Source organism: Trichomycterus rosablanca, chromosome 5 (genome assembly GCF_030014385.1).
Source record: "Trichomycterus rosablanca isolate fTriRos1 chromosome 5, fTriRos1.hap1, whole genome shotgun sequence".
In the NCBI taxonomy this organism is placed as follows: domain Eukaryota; kingdom Metazoa; phylum Chordata; class Actinopteri; order Siluriformes; family Trichomycteridae; genus Trichomycterus; species Trichomycterus rosablanca.
The window spans coordinates 26,400,336-26,420,724 of NC_085992.1; the positions used below are offsets into that span (position 1 = coordinate 26,400,336).

General features: G+C 39.8%; 1 protein-coding gene across 5 annotated transcripts in view; it reads right to left on the reverse strand.

Moving 5' to 3' along the window:
- LOC134315018 (KH domain-containing RNA-binding protein QKI) overlaps positions 1–18,031 on the reverse strand; it is a 161,128-nt gene extending 143,097 nt beyond the window's left edge. For 3 of the 5 annotated variants that reach the window (XM_062995914.1, XM_062995910.1, XM_062995911.1), the window contains exon 1: positions 17,731–17,959. In XM_062995914.1, the coding sequence (XP_062851984.1) occupies positions 17,731–17,872 (142 nt within the window). In that variant the 5' untranslated portion in view covers positions 17,873–17,959. Of the gene's footprint in view, positions 1–17,730 lie in introns of all 5 variants that reach the window. The other 2 variants (XM_062995913.1, XM_062995912.1) reach the window with 1 other exon arrangement.
- Positions 18,032–20,389: the final 2,358 nt, after the last annotated feature.

Genomic DNA, 20,389 nt, shown 5'->3' on the forward strand with positions numbered 1-20,389 from the left:
TTGTGAACTGATAAATCTTGTGTAATGAGTAACTACCTTTTCTGCCATGAATGTAACCAAAAAGTGTAAAACATGACTTTAATATCCTAATAAATAAATAAATAAATATTAAAAATTACAAGCTAGATAAGTATGTGACATTCCCTCCTAATTATCAGGTTTTGGTGTTTCACTCACTCCTATAAATATTGAGTATAAAATCAATAATTACAAATACATTACATGCTTGGCAAATGTCTAAAAAAGCCCCTTTATTTTCCAGCATGATTGTGTTCCTGTGGAAAAAGCAAGATCCATGAGCACATGGTTTGATAAGTTTGGTGAAATTTACTAGTGGCCTTTTGGATGTGGATCATTGATACCAAGCCAGACCTTTACATCCAACATCAGTTGACTGAACTTTGAATTCTGACAAACACACTTTTGTTGGTGCATTTTCTCCTGATTTTTAGCGCATTCAATTTATACCCAATTGTGTTATGCTTCTTCTGTACTGGTGCTGACCCCTGAGCACGAACGACACGTGAGAGCGAACGACACATGAGCAGTGGCCGACTGCATCTTTTCACCTGCACGAGGCGAGTTCATATGCGGATCAGCCTTGTGCACGGAGAGCCACACCCTGATCAGAATTATTCCTCTACTCTGTGCAGATGCCATCAGCCAGCATAGGTCGTAATTGCATCAGTTACAAGGTCCCTATCCAGCTTCCTCCCTGGATGAACTATAGCCAAACGTTGTTATAGCTGCCCATCCCACAGCCAATGAGAACGCAAGATACGGTGTGAGGAGAAACACAGAATACTCTAGCTTATATCAAAATACATCGGCACACACACAAGTTTTACAGTATTTTTGATCTTATCGTTCTCTACAAAACATAATACCAACGTTGCATTGCAAAAATATGTATTAACCTCCAACTCACTACAGAACAATCCATGCTGTTCACGTAGCCAAATCCACTCAGATTCATTTATTTTTTCTCTTTGATTTTACGCTGCACATCAGCGCACAAACTTTGATCGCTCGCTACTTGTTGACATGCATTTTTAGACGTGGTGTTATTAAACCTCTCGTCACTTCTCGCGTTTGTTTTCGTGACAAAACGTAGTTTGGGAGACCAGAGAAGCTCGTCTGCGATTACAGTTGGTGATAGATCATGTAGTGTGAAACCCCCTCTCGCCGATCAGTCGTGTAGTGTGAAATACACAATGACTTGAAAGACTCCCGATTACAAGAGATCCAGTCATGTAGTGTGAACTGTACAGCGACCTGACGACTTGGAAAGTCGTGTAGTGTGAACTTGGCATAAGACGCAACCGATTAGACTGCATATTTATTTCTACTGTAGTTTAGACTTTAATACTACCTCTGACCTTACACATATTCTGTATTTACCTCTTGTTCTTCTGTTATGTCTATTGCTTTTGCACTGTTGACTTTAATATCTATTTTATTATTGCTGCACTGGAGAAGTAACGTTCTTATAGTGTTCAACCCTGTATCAATATAATGACAATAAAGCTGAACTGAATTGAACAAGCTTATGGTAAGGTGTCTAAACACTTTTGACTATATATTGTCCATTTGAATACAGTAAGTATAATGGAAAACAAATCAACATTTAAAATAAATTAATTCTTAATAATTAATTTCACTAATTGCTTGGTGAGACGGCACAGTGGCTCAGTGGGTAGCACTGTTGGGTTCCTTTCCGTGTTTGCGTGGGTTTCCTCCGGGAGCTCAGATCTCCTCCCACAGTCCAAAGACATGCAATCATGTTCACTGGAGATACAAATTTGCCCTATATGTGACTGTGCATGTGTGTGTGTTTGCCCCGTGATGGAGTGGCAACCTGTACAGGGTGTTTCCTACCTTTCTCCCAGTGAATTGCACCCACCGCAACCCTAACCAGGATAAAGCAATGTTTTTTTTTTTTTGGTTTTTTTTTTATTATCTATTTTTCCCACTTTTTTCCCCCAACTTTTATCCCCATTCTAATCGTGTCCATTTACCCTGATTGTGTCCTCCATACTGATTCGACCCTTTTGCCGCTGACTGAGGACGCCACTCAACTGACTCGCGCCCCCCTCCGGCACGCAATCAGTACAGCCTGCATTTTTCACCTGCACGAGCCGAGTTCATACACCGAGAGACACTGCGCACGGAGGGTCACACCCCCCTCAATGTTACTCCTCAGCCCTGTGCAGGCGCCGTCAGTCAACCAGCAGGGGCCGCAGTTGTACCAGTTATGAGGACCTATGCTCCGACTCTACCTCTAAGCCCCTGAACAACAGCCAAACGTTTTTCATACTGCCGCCCAACCCAGTCGGAAAGGTACAGCTGAGATGTATCTAGAAACCCAACTCTGGTGCGCTAGCGTACTTTACCGCTGCGCCACCTGAGCGGCCAGGATAAAGCAATGTTAAAACAGACAATGAATTAATAATGAATAATAAGCAGCTGAATGACTAATCGACTATTCAAGCCCACTCCCAATCATTACACCTCTACTAGCCATAACCCGAATATGGAAAGGTGGACTGGCTGAAACAGCTATTTATGTGTTAAATGTAAATGATCTGAGATGAATCATTTAAAGAGATGTTCGTTATTAATGATAAAAAGTGAGAATGGAATCAGATTGATATGTATATGCTCAGATGCTGGCTTTTTTCCACACTCGAACCTTCTTTACATCAGTACAGTTCTGTTTGCACTAGTAATCTCCATGCAGTCTTTTCTGCTTCTGCTTCCTTTACTCAAACAAGTCCTGCTCTGCCACCAAGCATTAAAAACTTACTCAGCAGTCTGCGAGAAACCGTTTCAATTACACAGAGTGCTTTTAAAATGAGAGATGTGAATGCGTTATAAAGCTTGACATTGATGTATTTGCTAATAATGACAGCATCACAGGAAGCCAGCCATGAAAATCTGCAATAATATATGAGCAGCTAATGGAATAGGAAACAGCAAGAGAATAAAAGAAGATTGATTTTGACTTTAAATAAACTGTTGTATCTGTTGTGGGTAAATAAATAGGCACATGACTTTATGGCAATGTGATGCCAATGCGGTTCCTACAGAATGTGTGTGTACAGTTGATACAAAACTCTACACACCCCTGTTACAATGCCAGGTTTGTGTGATATAAAAATAAGACCAAGATATTAACATGAATCATTTCAGAACCTTTTCACCTTTAATAAGACCTAAAATCTGTACAATTTAATTAAAAAACAAAGACTTTTTAAATTATTTTTGTTTGGGGGTGGAGTACTGTGGGTATATTAATATTCACACACTTAAACTAGTACTTTTAGATTTTAGGACAGCGTTAAGTCATTTTGGGTAGAAATCAGCATGGCACATCTTGACTCTTATAATGCAAAGGCGCTCCTAATTGGTTAGATTGTGAGGGCATCTTCTGTGCACAGCCCTGTTCAGATACCATACAGGTTCCTGATTGGATTCAGGTCTTGGCTCTGACTGGGCCCTTCCAAAACTTTGTTCTTCTTCTAATGGAGTCATTGTTTTGGTTGTTGTCATGCTGAAAGGGGAAATTCCTCTTCATCTTCAGCTTTTAATCAGAGGCCTGAAGGCCCAGTTCCAACCAAAGAAAAACAGACCCAAAGAATAATGCTACCACCACCAAGCTTTGCTGTGGGTATGATGTTAAAACTTGGTCTCATAAGACCATAACAAATTCTCCCTCATGCTAGATGAAGGTTTTTGCAAAATGTAGCAGTGTTTGGATGTTTTCCTCTGTATTAAAGATTTTAGTTTTAAAACCCCTACCCCTCAGTGTAGACATATAAAGAATAAAGAAGATTGTCACATAATAAATTCCTGCAGGACCAGTTGATCAGCTGCAGTGATTGGTTCATTCTAAACACAGACACATCCCAATCATAAGAGGGTGACATGTATGACCACTCTACATGGTTTTAGTTTGTCTTTCGAGTGTATTACACATGTTACAGGTCACATTCACTCTTTCATTTACTGTCTGTTTTACCACAGCTTTTATCTTGGTCAGGGCAACAGGTCACATTGAAGGTGGGAAAAAATCTGCAATTATTGATCTTGGTCTGGTCTTTATTCCATCAGATAAAGCAGAAAAAAACTTTTCACACATCTGTAAAGATGTCTCAACTAACCACTGTCCACCCAATGTGGCAGTGGACAACAAGCATATATACACATCTGACTATTCATTTGTTTAATGGAACCTTTTCCTTCATTGACCAGATCTAATAACCAAGCCATCTGTGTTTTTTCATTGTGCTATTTCTACCCTCATATTCTATACTGCACATTTCCTGGTCCCATGTCTACCACCATAACCAAGTAAACACTTAATTTACTACAGAAATTTATTCAGTGATGTCAAATTAACAATGCTCTGAAAACATTTAATTACATAGAAAAAAATAAGACACACTTGGGGTTTTCTGAAGATGTGAACTGATCATGTTTATGTGGGTATTGTTGACAGGTTTTGCTTTATCCAAGGTTTTAATGAGTCACTAACTTATTTCTTGCTCGTAATCAAAGCGAGAATGATACTAGCAAGCTCAGGAAGGACAACAGGGGATAGCATCCAAGTTCATTCAGGATAAATCGACTTTGACTCTACTGCAACTCCTGTGAATTAATTAATTGCTTCAGTTAAGTGATTAATATGGACAATTAGACTAATTGTTAGAAGCGTTTTGGTCCCAGTAGATTGGTTGGAAGGAAAAAAATCCTATCCAAACTATTCCATTAACTTTACCAGGTTTTGTAACAAACATTATGCAATAAACCTGTATCCGGTTTGTGTGGTGATACAAAACCTGTAATAGCTGGAGTGGCTAAGGTTTACTGGTTAACTACTTTAGTGTTATGGAAATACCTCACCAATAAAGCTTTAAACGATGGACTCAAACTCAGTCTCTACTGTTGATTAATGACTTACATTATTGTTCTTTATAGCAACAAGTTTAGAGATGAAGGGCACTAGCTAATTAAGTATTACATTTTACACTATATTTACTTTATGGTTAAATGTTTTAGTATAGTATATAGGTCAATCTCTTGACTAATGGCAAGAAGGAGCCATAGACAAGATGACAATCCATCAAAGAGGATCAGACATTTTCTCATTCACTCACACCCACACTCTGAAGAAATCTTAAGTAGCCAATTCACCTACTAGTTTGTTTTTGAGATGTAGGAGACAAAAAAGTCCCTGACGCTGTTCCAACGAACTAATCTGAGGCCAATATAGGATATTTCAGGACTGATTCCCTAACCAAGCTAAGTTGACTTAAAAGTGTGCTTTGGGTTTACATTTTTGGCATTTTGTTCAAAGCAACTTACAATTGTGTCAAAATACAATGCAAGCAATTAAGTGCCTTATTCACTTATACACTCCTCCTTACAATGCAATGATTCTGTGAATCCATTATGTCAGTCAAGTCAGGACTGTCAAGTCCAGTAGCAGAAAAGCATCCCCACATCATCACTGACATAATTTCATCACTTCATGCTTGAAAAGGGTGGTGGATAGTATTCTTCTGGTCATTAGCCTTGCCTTTCTTGCACCAGACAAACCGCTGTTCAATATGGCCATATAAGGGTGTCCCAAAATTCACGCAAGAAGTAATTTTGATAGAGAACACAGGTTTTTAATTAAAAATTGTAAATTTTTAATTGATTCATAAAGTATACAGTATAGGGTTATGTATGGAATAGCATATTGGGTAAATGGCCTCCACGGCTTTGCTGGCACATACGCACTCTTTTGTCGAAATTTTCCATGACCGTTTTGCATAAATGTGGCTGAATTTCGTTGATACAGCGCTCAATTTCCTCCTTCAAGGCGTGGGTGGTCGTGGGCTTGATGGCATAAACCATAGACTTCAAAAAACTCCAAAGAAAAAAGTCCAACGACGTTAAATCGCATGATCTGGGCGGCCAATTCTGATCACCAAAACGGGAAATTACACGACCAGGAAATGACTCATGCAGTAATTGAATTGTTTCTCGGGCTGTATGGCATGTGGCACCGTCTTGTTGAAAGCACATGTCGTCCACATCCATATCTTGCAATTTAGGCACAAAAAGCTGGATTATCATGTCGCAATAGCGAGCACCATTAACTGTTATTGCCTGACCAGCCGCATTTTCGAAGAAGAATGGTCCGATGATGCCTCCAGCCCAAAATCCGCACCAAACAGTGACACGTTGTGGATGCATTTGTTTCTCAACAATCACTCGTGGATTTTCTGAACCCCAAATGCGACAATTTTGATGATTAATGAAGCCATCAAGATGAAAATGAGCCTCATCGCTTAAGATGACTTTGTTCGAAAAATCGGCATCCACTTGTTGTTGTTCCAAAATCCATTCAACGAACTCTCTTCGCTGTGCGTTGTCAGTAGGCTTCAGTTCTTGACTCAGTTGAACTTTGTAAGCATGAAGATGCAAATCTTTCGTGAGAATACGCTGTAGAGAGCTTCTGGAAATGTTCAATTCTTGACCACGGTGCCAAATTGATGTTCCTGGACTCTCAGCAACACTCTCACGAACTGCTTCGATGTTTTGTGTTGAACGACTTGTTGAAGGACGGCCAGAGTGTCTAAGATCACTAATTGATCCAGTCTCCCTGAATTTTTTAATTAATCTCTTTACAGTTGATGAAGTTAAATCACTATTCTGACCATATTTTGTACGAAAATTGCGAACTGTAGCTGGCAAACCTTCATTATTTTTAAAATATTGCTCAACAATGAAAACGCGTTGTTCTTTCGTGTAGCGCTCCATTTTTAATAACCCTGAACTGTGAGCTGTCACGCTGTCTTTTTTTTTCGTTGGCAACACTTTACCGCACAAATGGCGCCAAATTCAAATCTTGCGTGACTTTTTGGACACCCTAATAGTTCCAGTTTTGATTTGTCACCTCATAAAGTTGACCTTTATATTGCATCCTGGAGATAATGGATGTTGTTCTCTGGGAGTGGAATGGATCATCCAGATTGTTAGTGGAATTCAAAACTACATTTCAACTGTCATAGTATGTGGGTACATTAGTTCCCACCAGTGTGTAACCTGCACATATGTTAGGGCATCGTTAATGCTGAAAAATATTTTTACATCTTGGACCAATTTATACTGCCTTTTTGATGACATAAAGATGCCCATACTTATTAAAACATACCAACACCAAGCCACATTCTGATCGTGGAGGGCGGCACGGTGGCTCAGTGGGTAGCACTGTCGCCTCACAGCAATAAGGTCCTGGATTCGATCCCAAGGTAGAGCGGTCTGGGTCCTTTCTGTGTGGAGTTTGCATGTTCTCCCCGTGTCTGTGTGGGTTTTCTCCGGGAGCTCCGGTTTCCTCCCACAGTCCATAGACATGCAAGTGAGGTCAATTGGAGATACTAAATTGGCCATGACTGTGTTTGACATTAAACTTGTGAACTGATGAATCTTGTGTAACCAGTAACTACCTGTCCTGTCATTAATGTAACCAAAGTGTGTAAAACACGACGTAAACAGCATGACTGTTTTACAAGAGAGTGTGGGTGTTAGACTGGACTGTCTGTAGGCCAGATCTGTCTACTGTTGAAAATGTGAGTTGCATTTCAAAGCCCAAATTGAGACAACAAAATGCATCTAATGCTTGACAGCTAAAGATTTGCATAACAGATAAAAAGCAAAACATGGGCCACACAGCGGTAAAAAATTTTTTTTTTTTAAACACGCTGAAAGCAGAGCTGGATCTCAAATACATAGTATTGAATCTCAGCTCTGCCTGCTGGCTGAGGCTGAGCGGCCACATGAACAACAATTGGCGTGTTGTTCAGATGGGCGGGACTAAGCCGGATAGGGTCTCTGCTGGCTGATTGATGGAGATCGATGGAGCCTGCACAGAGATGAGAAAAGAGTGCTCTCAGGGTGTGTCTCTCCGTACACAACGCTGAGCTGCACTGCACTTGTCAAAGTGTGGGTGATAAGATGCATACGGCATGCTGCCCACGTGTTGGAGGGGGCGTGGGTTAGCTTCATTCTCCTCAATCAGAGCAGGGATTGGCATTGGTGGAGAGGAAGCATGATGCAATCGGGCAATTGGACGCGCTAAAAAGGGGGGGGAATGCATAAAGAAAAAAGCAAAACATAATATGCCTTTAAAACTAAAACAAATAGTGTCTAAAGTAAAGACAGAATATAGAGGGAAAAATTATTATTACAATTAAAAGTCTTGCAAAGACAAATTGCATCTAAAAATATTTTAATTGGATTCTATGGGCACAATGGCCAATGGTTTAGTGCTGACTGATGGAGTAAGAGTAACAGGGTCTTTTGAATGACAATAAAGCACATGCTAGCCTGTACCATTCATAAAGGAAATGACTCCATTAGTGGGTAAATTTGGTAGCAGGTACAGTGTAGAAATTGCGCAAAAAGTAATGGAACTTAAAGGCTAAAATGTCCTTAATTTACACAAAAAAATCATTAAAATGGCTTCACAGAGCATATGAGCATTACTTAATTTGTAACTGCAAAATGTAAATGTCAGCTAATTCTGGTGTTTAAAAGGTCAGTCCACAGAAATACTGGAGAGCTCCATTAGTAGCAACACAAAGCCAGTGTGAAGTATTACATCCGCTCATGAATAGACTTCCTATTATAACATGTTTTCGACTGTGACAGCACCTCTTTTTTTCAACAGGGACTTGCAGCACAACTCATGCATTCTGAACACTGCAGTGGGAGAGTGGGTGTTCCCCCGATTAAATTCATCACCTTTATTGCTGCGTAAAATGTACAGCTAGGCATGGCTGGCTGTTCCTGTTGGTCACTGTGGGCATTCATCTGCACAAACAGGAGGCCGGGAGTTTATGCTTGTACTGTGCAGGGGGCTGCGCACACACACACACTATGTTTGCTATACATGACTGCACAGACACATTGCTCATGACTAACATACCAGGGCCAGCTACTATACTCAGATGTGCTGAAGCACATGGTTATACGCAAACCGTGCTAAAATACTATTAATTAAGATTAAATAAACTAACATTAAATACAACTGAATGGTTTCTAATGATAAAACTGAAGTAAGGCTTTAGACTGATCAGCCATAACATTAAAACCACCTCCTTGTTTCTACAATCACTGTCCATTTTATCAGCTCCACTTACCATATAGAAGCACTTTGTAGTTCTACAATTACTGACTGTAGTCCATCTGTTACTCTGCATGCTTTGTTAGCCGCCTTTCATGCTGTTCTTCAATGGTCAGGACTCTCCCAGGACCACCACAGAGCAGGTATTATTTAGGTGGTGGATGATTCTCAGCACTGCAGTTACAATGACATGGTGGTGGTGTGTTAGTGTGTGTTGTGCTGATATGAGTGGATCAGACAGTCTCCACTCTGTCCACTCTATTAGACACTCCTACCTAGTTGGTCCACCTTGTAGATGTAAAGTCTTTTAGACCTTCATCAGTGGTCACAGGACGCTGCCCATGGGTGCTGTTGGCTGAATATTTTTGGTTGGTGGACTATTCTTAGTCCAGCAGTGACAGTGAGATGTTTAAAAACTCCATCAGCACTGCTGTGTCTGATCCACTCATACCAGCACAACACACACTAACACACCACCACCATGTCAGTGTCGCTGCAGTGCTGAGAATCATCCACCACCTAAATAATACCTGCTCTGTGGTGGTCCTGGGAGAGTCCTGACCATTGAAGAACAGCATAAAAGGGGGCTAACAAAGCATGTAGAGAAACAGATGCAATACAGTCAGTAATTGTAGAACTACAAAGTGCTTCTATATGGTAAGTTGAGCTGATAAAATAGACAGTGAGTGTAGAAACAAGGAGGTGGTTTTAATGTTAAGGTTGATAAAAACACAGAGTTAGTAAACATGATTTGTGAGGATCTGCTGCTCAGGCTTCAATATCGTCCTTTGATATTACAAAAGGAACTAGAATGGAACATCATAACACAACCACACACACAAACACACAACAAACTTATTGGATTTTACAATTTCAAACACCCCACAGGGGATATCACATAATCAAGTCCCGCAGTGTTTGCAAACTCCTGCACTATCTCTCTGCTCTTCTGTCAGGGATGCCAGGGATTCTTCCATGATCCTCTGCTTTCGGTTGTCATTCTGCACTTCTCAAAGACATATAATAACAAACCCCAGCAGAAAACACTAAACCAGAGCCTTATATATGACCAACGTAGTAAGCAGGGACAAGCTGTGAACTAGAATTGACACTCTCTGCCTTCTACAACGGTGCAGTAATGCTGAGCTGTGCAAAAACCTGTGATTTAGCTTTGCTTTAGTAATGGCACTGCAAAAGGAACCACATCTACTAAGACAGATAGTGGGTTTATATGTGGAAACTCCCTAGCTAAAAGGCTGATTCAACCTTCTGTAACAGCTGAGAAAGAGTGGTGTTTCGATTTCTTTCAGCACTTTTGATAACGGAAAAGGTGCTCAGGTGGCGCAGTGTGGTAAATCAAGCTAGCCCACTAAGCAAAGATCCGGGGTTTAAACGTCAGCTGCGCTATCGCCAAGTCGGACGTCTACACAGACATGATTGGCTATGTCATGAGGGTTTATGGAAGTGAGGGATGGGGGTTGGATTGGACAAACAGCCAAGTGTTGGGAGGTGCACTTGTCAGTGTTCTCTCAGTGCCAGTCCCACGCCCGGATAAAAGTAAGGAGGGTTAAGTCAGAAAGGGCAACCAGCTTGAAAACTGTACCTAATGAGGTTGCAGACAAAAAGGATCTGCTGTGGCAAGAAATTATGACATTACCTGCACAAGGTAATAGACTGGCCACAGAAAATAATCAGACAGGTGTACAATGTACTGCTTATTATTTTTACAGGTACTTTAATAAATCATGGTGTTCATATTATTTTACCACTATATTTTGGTTACAACAAACAATGCATTTACTGTCAAGTAGGCATCTGTGTATCTACAGATAGATGATTTTGCAATATAAGCCATATACACCGATCAGCCATAACATTAAAACCACCTCCTTGTTTCTACACTCACTGTCCATTTAATCAGCTTCACTTACCATATAGAAGCACTTTGTAGTTCTACAATTACTGACTGTAGTCCATCTGTTTCTCTGCATGCTTTTTTAGCCTGCTTTCTCCCTGTTCTTCAATGGTCAGGACCCACACAGGACCACGACAGAGCAGGTATTATTTAGGTGGTGGATGATTCTCAGCACTGCAGTGACACTGACATGGTGGTGGTGTGTTAGTGTGTGTTGTGCTGGTATGAGTGAATCAGACACAGCAGCGCTGCTGGAGTTTTTAAATACCGTGTCCACTCACTGTCCACTCTATTAGACACTCCTACCTAGTTGGTCCACCTTGTAGATGTAAAGTCAGAGACGATCGCTCATCTATTGCTGCTGTTTGATTTGGTCATCTTCTAGACCTTCATCAGTGGTCACAGGACGCTGCCCATGGGGCGCTGTTGGCTGAATATTTTTGGTTGGTGGACTATTCTCAGTCCAGCAGTGACACTGAGGTGTTTAAAAACTTCATCAGCATTGCTGTGTCTTATCCACTCATACCAGCACAACACACACTAACACACCACCACCATGTCAGTGTCACTGCAGTGCTGAGAATGACCCACCACCCAAATAATACCTGCTCTGTAGTGCTCATGGGAGAGTCCTGACCATTGAAGAACAGCATGAAAGGGGGCTAACAAAGCATGCAGAGAAACAGATGGAATAGAACTACAAAGTGCTTCTATATGGTAGGTGGAGCTAATAAAATGGACAGTGTTTGTAGAAACAAGGAGGTGGTTTTAATGTTATGGCTGTTCAGTGTATACTGTAGGTCTAAATGTATTTTACAGTGGATTGGCTTCCTGTCCAAGGTATTTATGCCTAGTGCTCAGTGTTTCCCAGTGGAACAGGACCTGCCGTGACCCTGACCAGAATAACGCAGTTATTAAAAATGAAATGAAATGGAAAAGCAAAATGTGCCAACTGTTCTATAACTGGGTCTTGTATACATACATACAAAATGCAGACTGACAGCTTAATTTGCCTCTAGCGGTGAGTGACTGAAAAAGTGTGAGTGATGTTCTGCAATAGACTGGTGACCTGCCCAGGGTGTTTTCCTGCCTTGTGCCGTTCTGACCCTGACTATGAATGAATAAAATAATGTCCTTTCTATTTTAAAATAGAAAGCTTCCGTGTGAGACATGTGAATGCACTTTGGTAGAAAGCATTCTGGACATTCCCATGCTTCAACGGTATAATGTCTATGACTGCTTCTTATAAAAAATAGCAGCTGGAAATAAAACTGTACTTTGAGTGCAAATAGCTTCACGATATCTATTATACGTATATTGCTTCAATCCCTTTTAATTAGTATGTGCATCTTACAGTGCACACGAGGATTAAAGGAAGGACTGAACCAGCACTGAACTACATTTCAAAGCCATTTCAAACTTAAAGCAAACGAAACAGCTTAAAACGATTTTTTTCAAAGCAAAAAACCTGTCCTTTCTATCAATATCCAGCCATTTATGTAGACAGCACCAGTCTGAGAGCAAAACATTTCTTATTAACCTTTAGCTTTCATAGCTTTTTGTTTGACTCAGAAAGAACAAAAGCCTAAACAGGAACAAAGAAAACAAAAGTGTCCGTACTAGGGCTGGCACCGATCCGATACTCTGTATCGGTATCGGTCCGATATTGGCCCAAATCACTGGATCGGACAACGAAAGGAAAAAAAACGTGTAATCAGATCCTTACTGTTGCTTAATGTAAATAACACTTAATGTAAATAAGGCCATTCAGAAATTAAAACACACTGATCTACTTAAACTTTTACCATTTTAAAAAATCATCTACTACTGCCACATCTAAAAACGCTGTTTAAACACAATAAAAATCGCTTTATAAATGATACATTGTTCACCTGAGATAAAGAAAACCTATCTTGTCCCGGCTTGGAGATATCTCACATCCTCAACGATTAATCCATTAGTGTTATGAAATAAAACAAACTACACCGTTTCCCGTTTAGCCACAGATGTCCTCTTCAAAATCCAGCAGGGTTTTTTAATAAGCGCGCTTTGGTTTTTAATCATCTAAAAACGTGACAGAACTTTAACGGAAAATCTCAACCAAACACTGCGTCAATTCTAATTGGTCCATCGCGTTTCATTGACATGCACATCTTCCAATTGTAGACACTTTGGACGACACGCCGTAAAGCGAGATGTGTCATGTGAACAACAGCTTGAACATAAGTGAAACCTGTTAGTAGTTGCTGCCTCTTTAAGGTGTAGATTTTTATATTGAAATTATAATTTATTTGTTAAATACAGATAAAGTTGCACTTTAAATTTTATTTTAAATGTTTGTATGGTGATGTTAAACAGCCAAAAATGCTGCTAAATGTTCTGTGTGTAAAAGTTAAAATAAAAACAGCAGTTTTGCATTAGTGTGATGTTTTAGGTTCTGTATTTATTCCTTTAGAATATTTGTTTCACAGTCTGAGCATTGTTATTTAGATAGCTAGTTTAACCATGGTGCATTGAGACATGTATTATTACTGCTTAGTTGTTTGAGAGGAGAAATGACGGTATCGGATTGGTATCGTATCAGCAGATACTTAATTTGCAGTATCGGTATCGGCATCGGACATAAAAAGTGGTATCGAGCCAGCCCTAGTCCGTACATTTTCTTAGAGTTTTACTTTCAACTCAACTGTGGTACTTCAGTTTTTTCTTTCGGCTGCTTCTGTATTTAGGGGTCGCCACAGCAGATCTGGTCCACATACCAGACATAACCCAACTATTTTTTATTTGGGCTTGGGACCCGCACTGAGAGTGCACTAACATATGCGCTTTGTAATGGCTAGGCTGTTTTGACCACCTAAACCCCCCTACCGAACATTAGCCAATGTCCTACAATAGCACTGCTGAGATTGGAACCCCAGATCCCCAGATTTTATTGGTAGCGGGCTGGTGCGCCCCAAGTGTAGTACTTCAGTTAATTACTATTTATTTCACAGACTTCTTTTTGAGTGGACACTAGTTAAAAGAAGCTCATTTTAAAGCCAGTGCTGCACTACTGGTAATCCTGTGTGATTCTAGTCTTTTTTATTGGTGCACCAATTGTTCCTCTGTATGTCATTTTTTTATCAGATTTTATTTCCCCTGAAGGTAAGTGTCCTGATGCTCCATAAAACATTTATAGTCAGTCTAAGGGAAGAAAGGACTCTGCTTGGACAAGTGATATATAAACCCCATTAACTACTGCATAAAGTCCACGGCGGAGAAAAGGATGAAAGGTTTTCAGAAAGAAACAGAAAGGAGCCCCCTGGTGAACTGCTCCAAATTCCCAGCAGTAAAGCACTGTGGGACTGCCAACAATTCCCAAGACGGATTTCAGCCTAATCGGGGCTTAAAACCGGTCAACTTCACAATAAAGCAACTTACACAGTATTTTGACTAAAGTCAAAGCACAGTCACAAGAAATCAATCAAAACATTCCAACTAGAGTGACTTTCAACTATTTTAAATGTTTACATATTATTAATTTCACTTAGTCTGGCACTTCGTCTTTATTTAGATTTGCCATTAACTTAAACGTAGCATGCACAGATATTCGAAAAGTGGACCCTGAATAGACACATTCTTCCAAAGCCATCTTAGGGGTGAAATGAACAGAGCTTCATTTTAATGCACTGATAGTTAGGATAGTGCGAACTCTCCCTAGTGCGAACTGACTCTTAGTGTGGTCAACCAACACCTGTGCTTTTTAATAACTATCTACAGAGTTAAATAACCCATTTAATTAATTTCATTTCATTTTTATCAACCGCTTTATCCAGGTTGGGGTTGCGACGGATCTGTGCAGGTGCAGAGCAGGAGTACTCTCGGACAGCACGCCAGTCCGTTGCAGAGCTTCGGCCATCAAGTATATATACGTATGTAGACACCTGATCGTTCAGAAGCACAACTGAGATTCGAAACCGGATCTCAGCAGTGATGGGCTAGCGTAACAGATCGCTGCACCACCCAAGCGCCTGAAAATGTATTATTTTTTTAATATTATCATGCTTTTAGCTGAGCGTGGCTTTTTCTCGCTTACTTTGTCTTAAAACGAATATCGGATACCCTTCCTGACCATAGGAAAGTTCCACAAACACCAAGCTATTTTGACACCTTTAGACATATGTTCCGTTTAGCAACATATCCTACATTTTTATTGTTAAAACTTTGTTTGTTTGTTTGTTTATTAGGATTTTAATGTCATGTTTTACATTTTGGTTACATTCATGACAGGAACGGTAGTTACTCATTACACAAGGTTCATCAGTTCACAAGGTTATATCGAACACGGTCTTGGACAATTTAGTATCTCCAATTCACCTCACTTGCATGTCTTTGGACTGTGGGAGGAAACCGGAGCACCCGGAGGAAACCCACGCGGACACGGGGAGAACATGCAAACTCCACACAGAAAGGACCCGGACCGCCCCACCTGGGGATAAACTGTATTTGCTAGTTATATGTTTACAGGTTAAGCTTGTGTTTTGCTGGGTTGCCTTACTTCTCTAGGTCACCCTGCCTTAATGTGTGTGTCCCACAGATACTGTGCTTATTTAAAACTGGCATTCTCTTAATGGCTGTTATGAAATTTCTTTGTAATGTATTACATATTGTGAAGCTACACTTCATAAAGTGTGTATTACTGCTGGATTTTACCCTAGACTATCTGAAATAATAATAATCATTTATTAATTTAAGACACGTTGGGTCAGATTTTAGCATAGTCCGTCAAAGTCTCAAGTCATGGATCTATGTGGACTGATTCCCCAAACTAAGACACTGATTAAATACTACATGGATGTGAACTTGTTCACTGTACCCATTAAAATCATCTTTGCTGAATAACTGATTTTTACAACTGATCCTATTTTATTAATAGTTGCAAGTCAATATACATGTGAATTATTGCAGCTTTGTGTTTGTATGGGTAGACGTTTAAAAGTACACTAAACAAAAAATGAATTTAAAATATATTATTATTATTATTATTATTGCACATTATTGCTGATGTTGTTGCTGCTGTTATTATTATGTATTCATTTTGTTCACTAACTACTTTATCCTGATTAGGGTTGCCATGAATCCAACACCTCCCAGAACCACTTGATGCAGGACAGATATGCACCCTAGACATGACATCACACCCTCGTTCATTTATGCACTGAGGTTAATACTTAAAGGACGTAAGTGATAATTATTTTGGTATGCCAACACATGTGCTTTAGCTCATATTAAACAGTGTATAACAGGTCAATGTCAGCACAAACTTAAGAAAAGACTGTAGGGCAGCACAGGGCATGGATCATCACTGGACCACAATATAATGTTCAAAATGGACAAGTACTGTATATGGATATGGTATAACAATGTACAATCATTGACCATCAGTCTGAAATGACTGGTGTCTAACAGCTTGTCATGTCCACTGATCAAATGCATGCACCATTACACACTCATTCATCCTTACTCACTCATTCATCTCTAATCTCTAAACACAGTGTACAATTTATTTGCAGAATAATAATTCTATTGCTTGAATTCTACAGTAATTAGGGGTGGCACGGTGAACTCACAGCAAGGAGGTCCTGGGTTCGATCCCCAGGTGGGGCGGTCCGGGTCCTTTCTGTGTGGAGTTTGCATGTTCTCCCCGTGTCCGTGTGGGTTTCCTCCGGGTGCTCCGGTTTCCTCCCACAGTCCAAAGACATGCAAGTGAGGTGAACTGGAGAAAATTGTCCATGACTGTGTTCGATATAACCTTGTGTGAACTGATGAACCTTGTGTAATGAGTAACTACCGTTCCTGTCATGAATGTAAACAATTTGTTTATTAGGATTTTAACGTCGTGTTTAACACTTTGGTTACATTCATGACAGGAACAGTAGTCACTCATTACGCAAGGTTCATCAGCTCACATTGAACACATGGACAATTTTAGTGTCTCCAATTCACCTCACTTGCATGTCTTTGGACCGTGGGAGGAAACCGGAGCACCCGGAGGAAACCCACGTGGACACGGGGAGAACATGCAAACTCCACACAGAAAGGACCCGGACCGCCCCAGTGCTACCCACTTAGCCACCGTTGCCGCCCCTAATAAATAAACAAACTACAGTAATTAATTGAATAATATAATTATGACAAACAAATCCCAAAGTACCAAACTTTAAAATTAAATCTCAGTAGAGTACTGTAAAAGTTATTGTAAAAAAAAACAGCTATTTAAGAGACCTATAAGTAAATGGAAATAAACTTTTAGGGACTTATGACTTATGTCAATGGTCACTTTCTTAAATTCAGGCGTGCACAACTACAATCCTTCAGGGCTAAAGTTGAACAGTTTGGTGATACCTGATACAACTGATTAGTCACTTAAATTCTTGCTTTGAAGGAACTGTTTCTTAATTTTGTTTACATCTGGCATAACAGTCAATGAAGCTGACCTGTTGCTTATTACCCTTTGTATGTCTGGCTATGCGTTTGGACATCACTGGATGCAAAACCCTGACTTTGGCGCAGTCTGCAGCCTGTGAGTGACAGCAAAAGTGGATAGTTTTAATTAATATATGTATTTATTTCTTGATTGATTGATTATGCAGTGTACCTTCATCCAGGAGGCGTTCGAGGTGGTTGAAGATGCCGCAGAAGTTGGGCAGACTGCTCATCAGCTTCTTGTCGTTCATGAGCTGCATGAGATAGTCTGGGCTCGGCTTCGGCTTCTCTTTCGTTTCCATTTCCCCCACCATATTCCAAGCTGTCAAAAAAAAAAACTGACGCCCCAGCAAGAAAATAAATAAGAAATAAATAAGAAATAGTGTGTTTGGGAACAAGTGTCGGTGGCTCTCGGGTTCTTCTGCGCCAACAACGAAACGCTGGTGTCTCCTGTCTCTTCTGTATCTGCTGCAGCTCTCCTAGTCCTGCTCAGTGATTCTCTTCACAGAATAAAACGCACTGATACAAAAATGTTAAAAAGTACACAACAATGAGAGAGGTAGGTCGGTCTGCTTTCAGTTTCGCTCGATAAATTCCACAAGTTAGTCAAAGGCGAAAGGCAACTGGTCCCGGCAGCACCGCTCCGCTCCGCTCGCACCGCGCTGCTGATTTAAAGATCTCAGCCGGTTTTTCCTGCACTTCCTTTCAGCGCGACAGTTGAGGGGCGGTTAATGGAGCTGTGTCCTCTCCGAGTCCCCTCGGTTTGCTGTCGGTAATCACCGACGTGTGTGTGATGTGTATGGTGGGAGTTGTAGTTGCTCCTGTAGCTGTGTGTCTCGGTGTGTTAGTGTCAGTAACGGAGCTGTTCAGTGTGAGTGCTGCGAGCTCCTCTGTCTGTCAGCGCTCTGCTCCGCTTGCACTGCCCAACTCCGTCACGTGACCACGTGCCCCCAGTCTAGAGCGCCACACACACACACACGCTCACACACCTACATACATACATGCGCGCGCACAGTCACATACATACACTTTTAAACTCCTAATTTTAAAAATACAGTAGACCCTTGACTTACGAATTGAATTGGTTCCAAAGGGCTGTTCGTTGGTTAAACCTATTTAGAAGTTTAGAAGAAATAATGTAAATAGAATTAATCCGTGCCAGACCTCCCAAACCACCCCCTTACCTAACCTTTCTAATGTCTTAAATGCTCTTTTTTGTTATAAATACAAGTATATTTTCCCTTAATCTTAAATGATAGAATAGACATTACTGTTATAAACAATAATAAACAACAATACACAGTAGTACTGTACAGTACATAAAAACACACAGTACAGTACGTGTGCTGTACCATACACCATAATACATTTCCTTCTTTTTATATAAAATATATCTACCAGAAACAACATATTTCTCTATTATATCCTTCTTTATTTCAATAGTGTTGTATTTTGTAGGTGTAATTGCACAAAAGAAAGAATACTTTACTGAGCCGAGTTCCTTCTTCTCTCTCACTCACTGTCCCCTCTGTCTGATACACAGTGACAGCTACTGGCAGGAGTAATTATACTGTACAACAACAAATGTAATAGATTTTTTAATTTTTCAACATTACGCTTTCTCTGCACCTTCTTTGAGGACTTTATATAAAGAAATATAAAGAAAACACCGGAAAAACATCGTCCGCTGTCCGAATGTTCGCTCACTGTATATATATATTTATATATATATATATATATATATATATATATATATATATATATATATATATATATAGAGAGAGAGAGAGAGAGAGAGAGAGAGAGAGAGAGAGAGAGAGAGAGAGTGAGTGAGAGAGAGAGAGAGAGAGAGAGAAAGACGGTCGGAGTCAACTTGTTCGTGACGTCACATGTACATATGGTAAACCGTTCGTAACTCAAGGGTCTACTGTAATTAATAAAATATTTATTAAGGTGTGTATTCTCCTCCAAAAACTTGTGTCAGTAATGCAAAATTGAATGTTTTACTTATTTTTTGAAATTTTTTTATTTATTTATTTTTATTGTAAGCTAAACATGCTAAATCTTCCACAATGTGACGGTAATAAAAATGAAGTATAAATTATAAACATTTATAAAATAAATCAGTAACACCTGGAACTGTTCATAAATGTCCTTGGCATTATTTTATCCCTTTAATGGTCTCACCAAGAAACTAATGTTTAAAAAAATATATTTCTTTGCATTTCTTAGTTTCTTGGGACTATACTAACAACAAACTATTCATATTTTTTTTACCAGTGCACACAGTATTTTTTTCGTACACAACTTAGTTAAATTCTTAATAGTATTTTTTTTTTTTTTTTTTTTTGTTCTTTAATTTCCTTCAATAAAGGGATCAATAAAGTATCTATCAATCGATCTATCGATCTATCGATCTATCTGTCTGTCTGTCTGTCTGTCTGTCTGTCTGTCTGTCTGTCTGTCTATCTATCTATCTATCTATCTATCTATCTATCTATCTATCTATCTATCTATCTATCTATCTACCTTTAAAGCCTTGCATGGCCTGATCACAATCCCTCCGATCCTCCAACCAGTTGCTTTTAACAGTTCCACGCTCGCAGATGAGGTCCAAAGGTGATCGGACCTTTTCTGTAGCTGCCCCGAGACTCTGGAACAGTCTCCCAACTTAAATAAAGGAATCCCCTACAATAACTCATTTTAAGTCAAATTTAAAAACATATTTATTTTCTCAGCCATTTGAGTCATTTCAGTGATTGTATGTTTACTGATCATGTTTGTCTCTGTATTGTCATCATGTTTTGTTTGATTTGATTGTTTTATGCTTT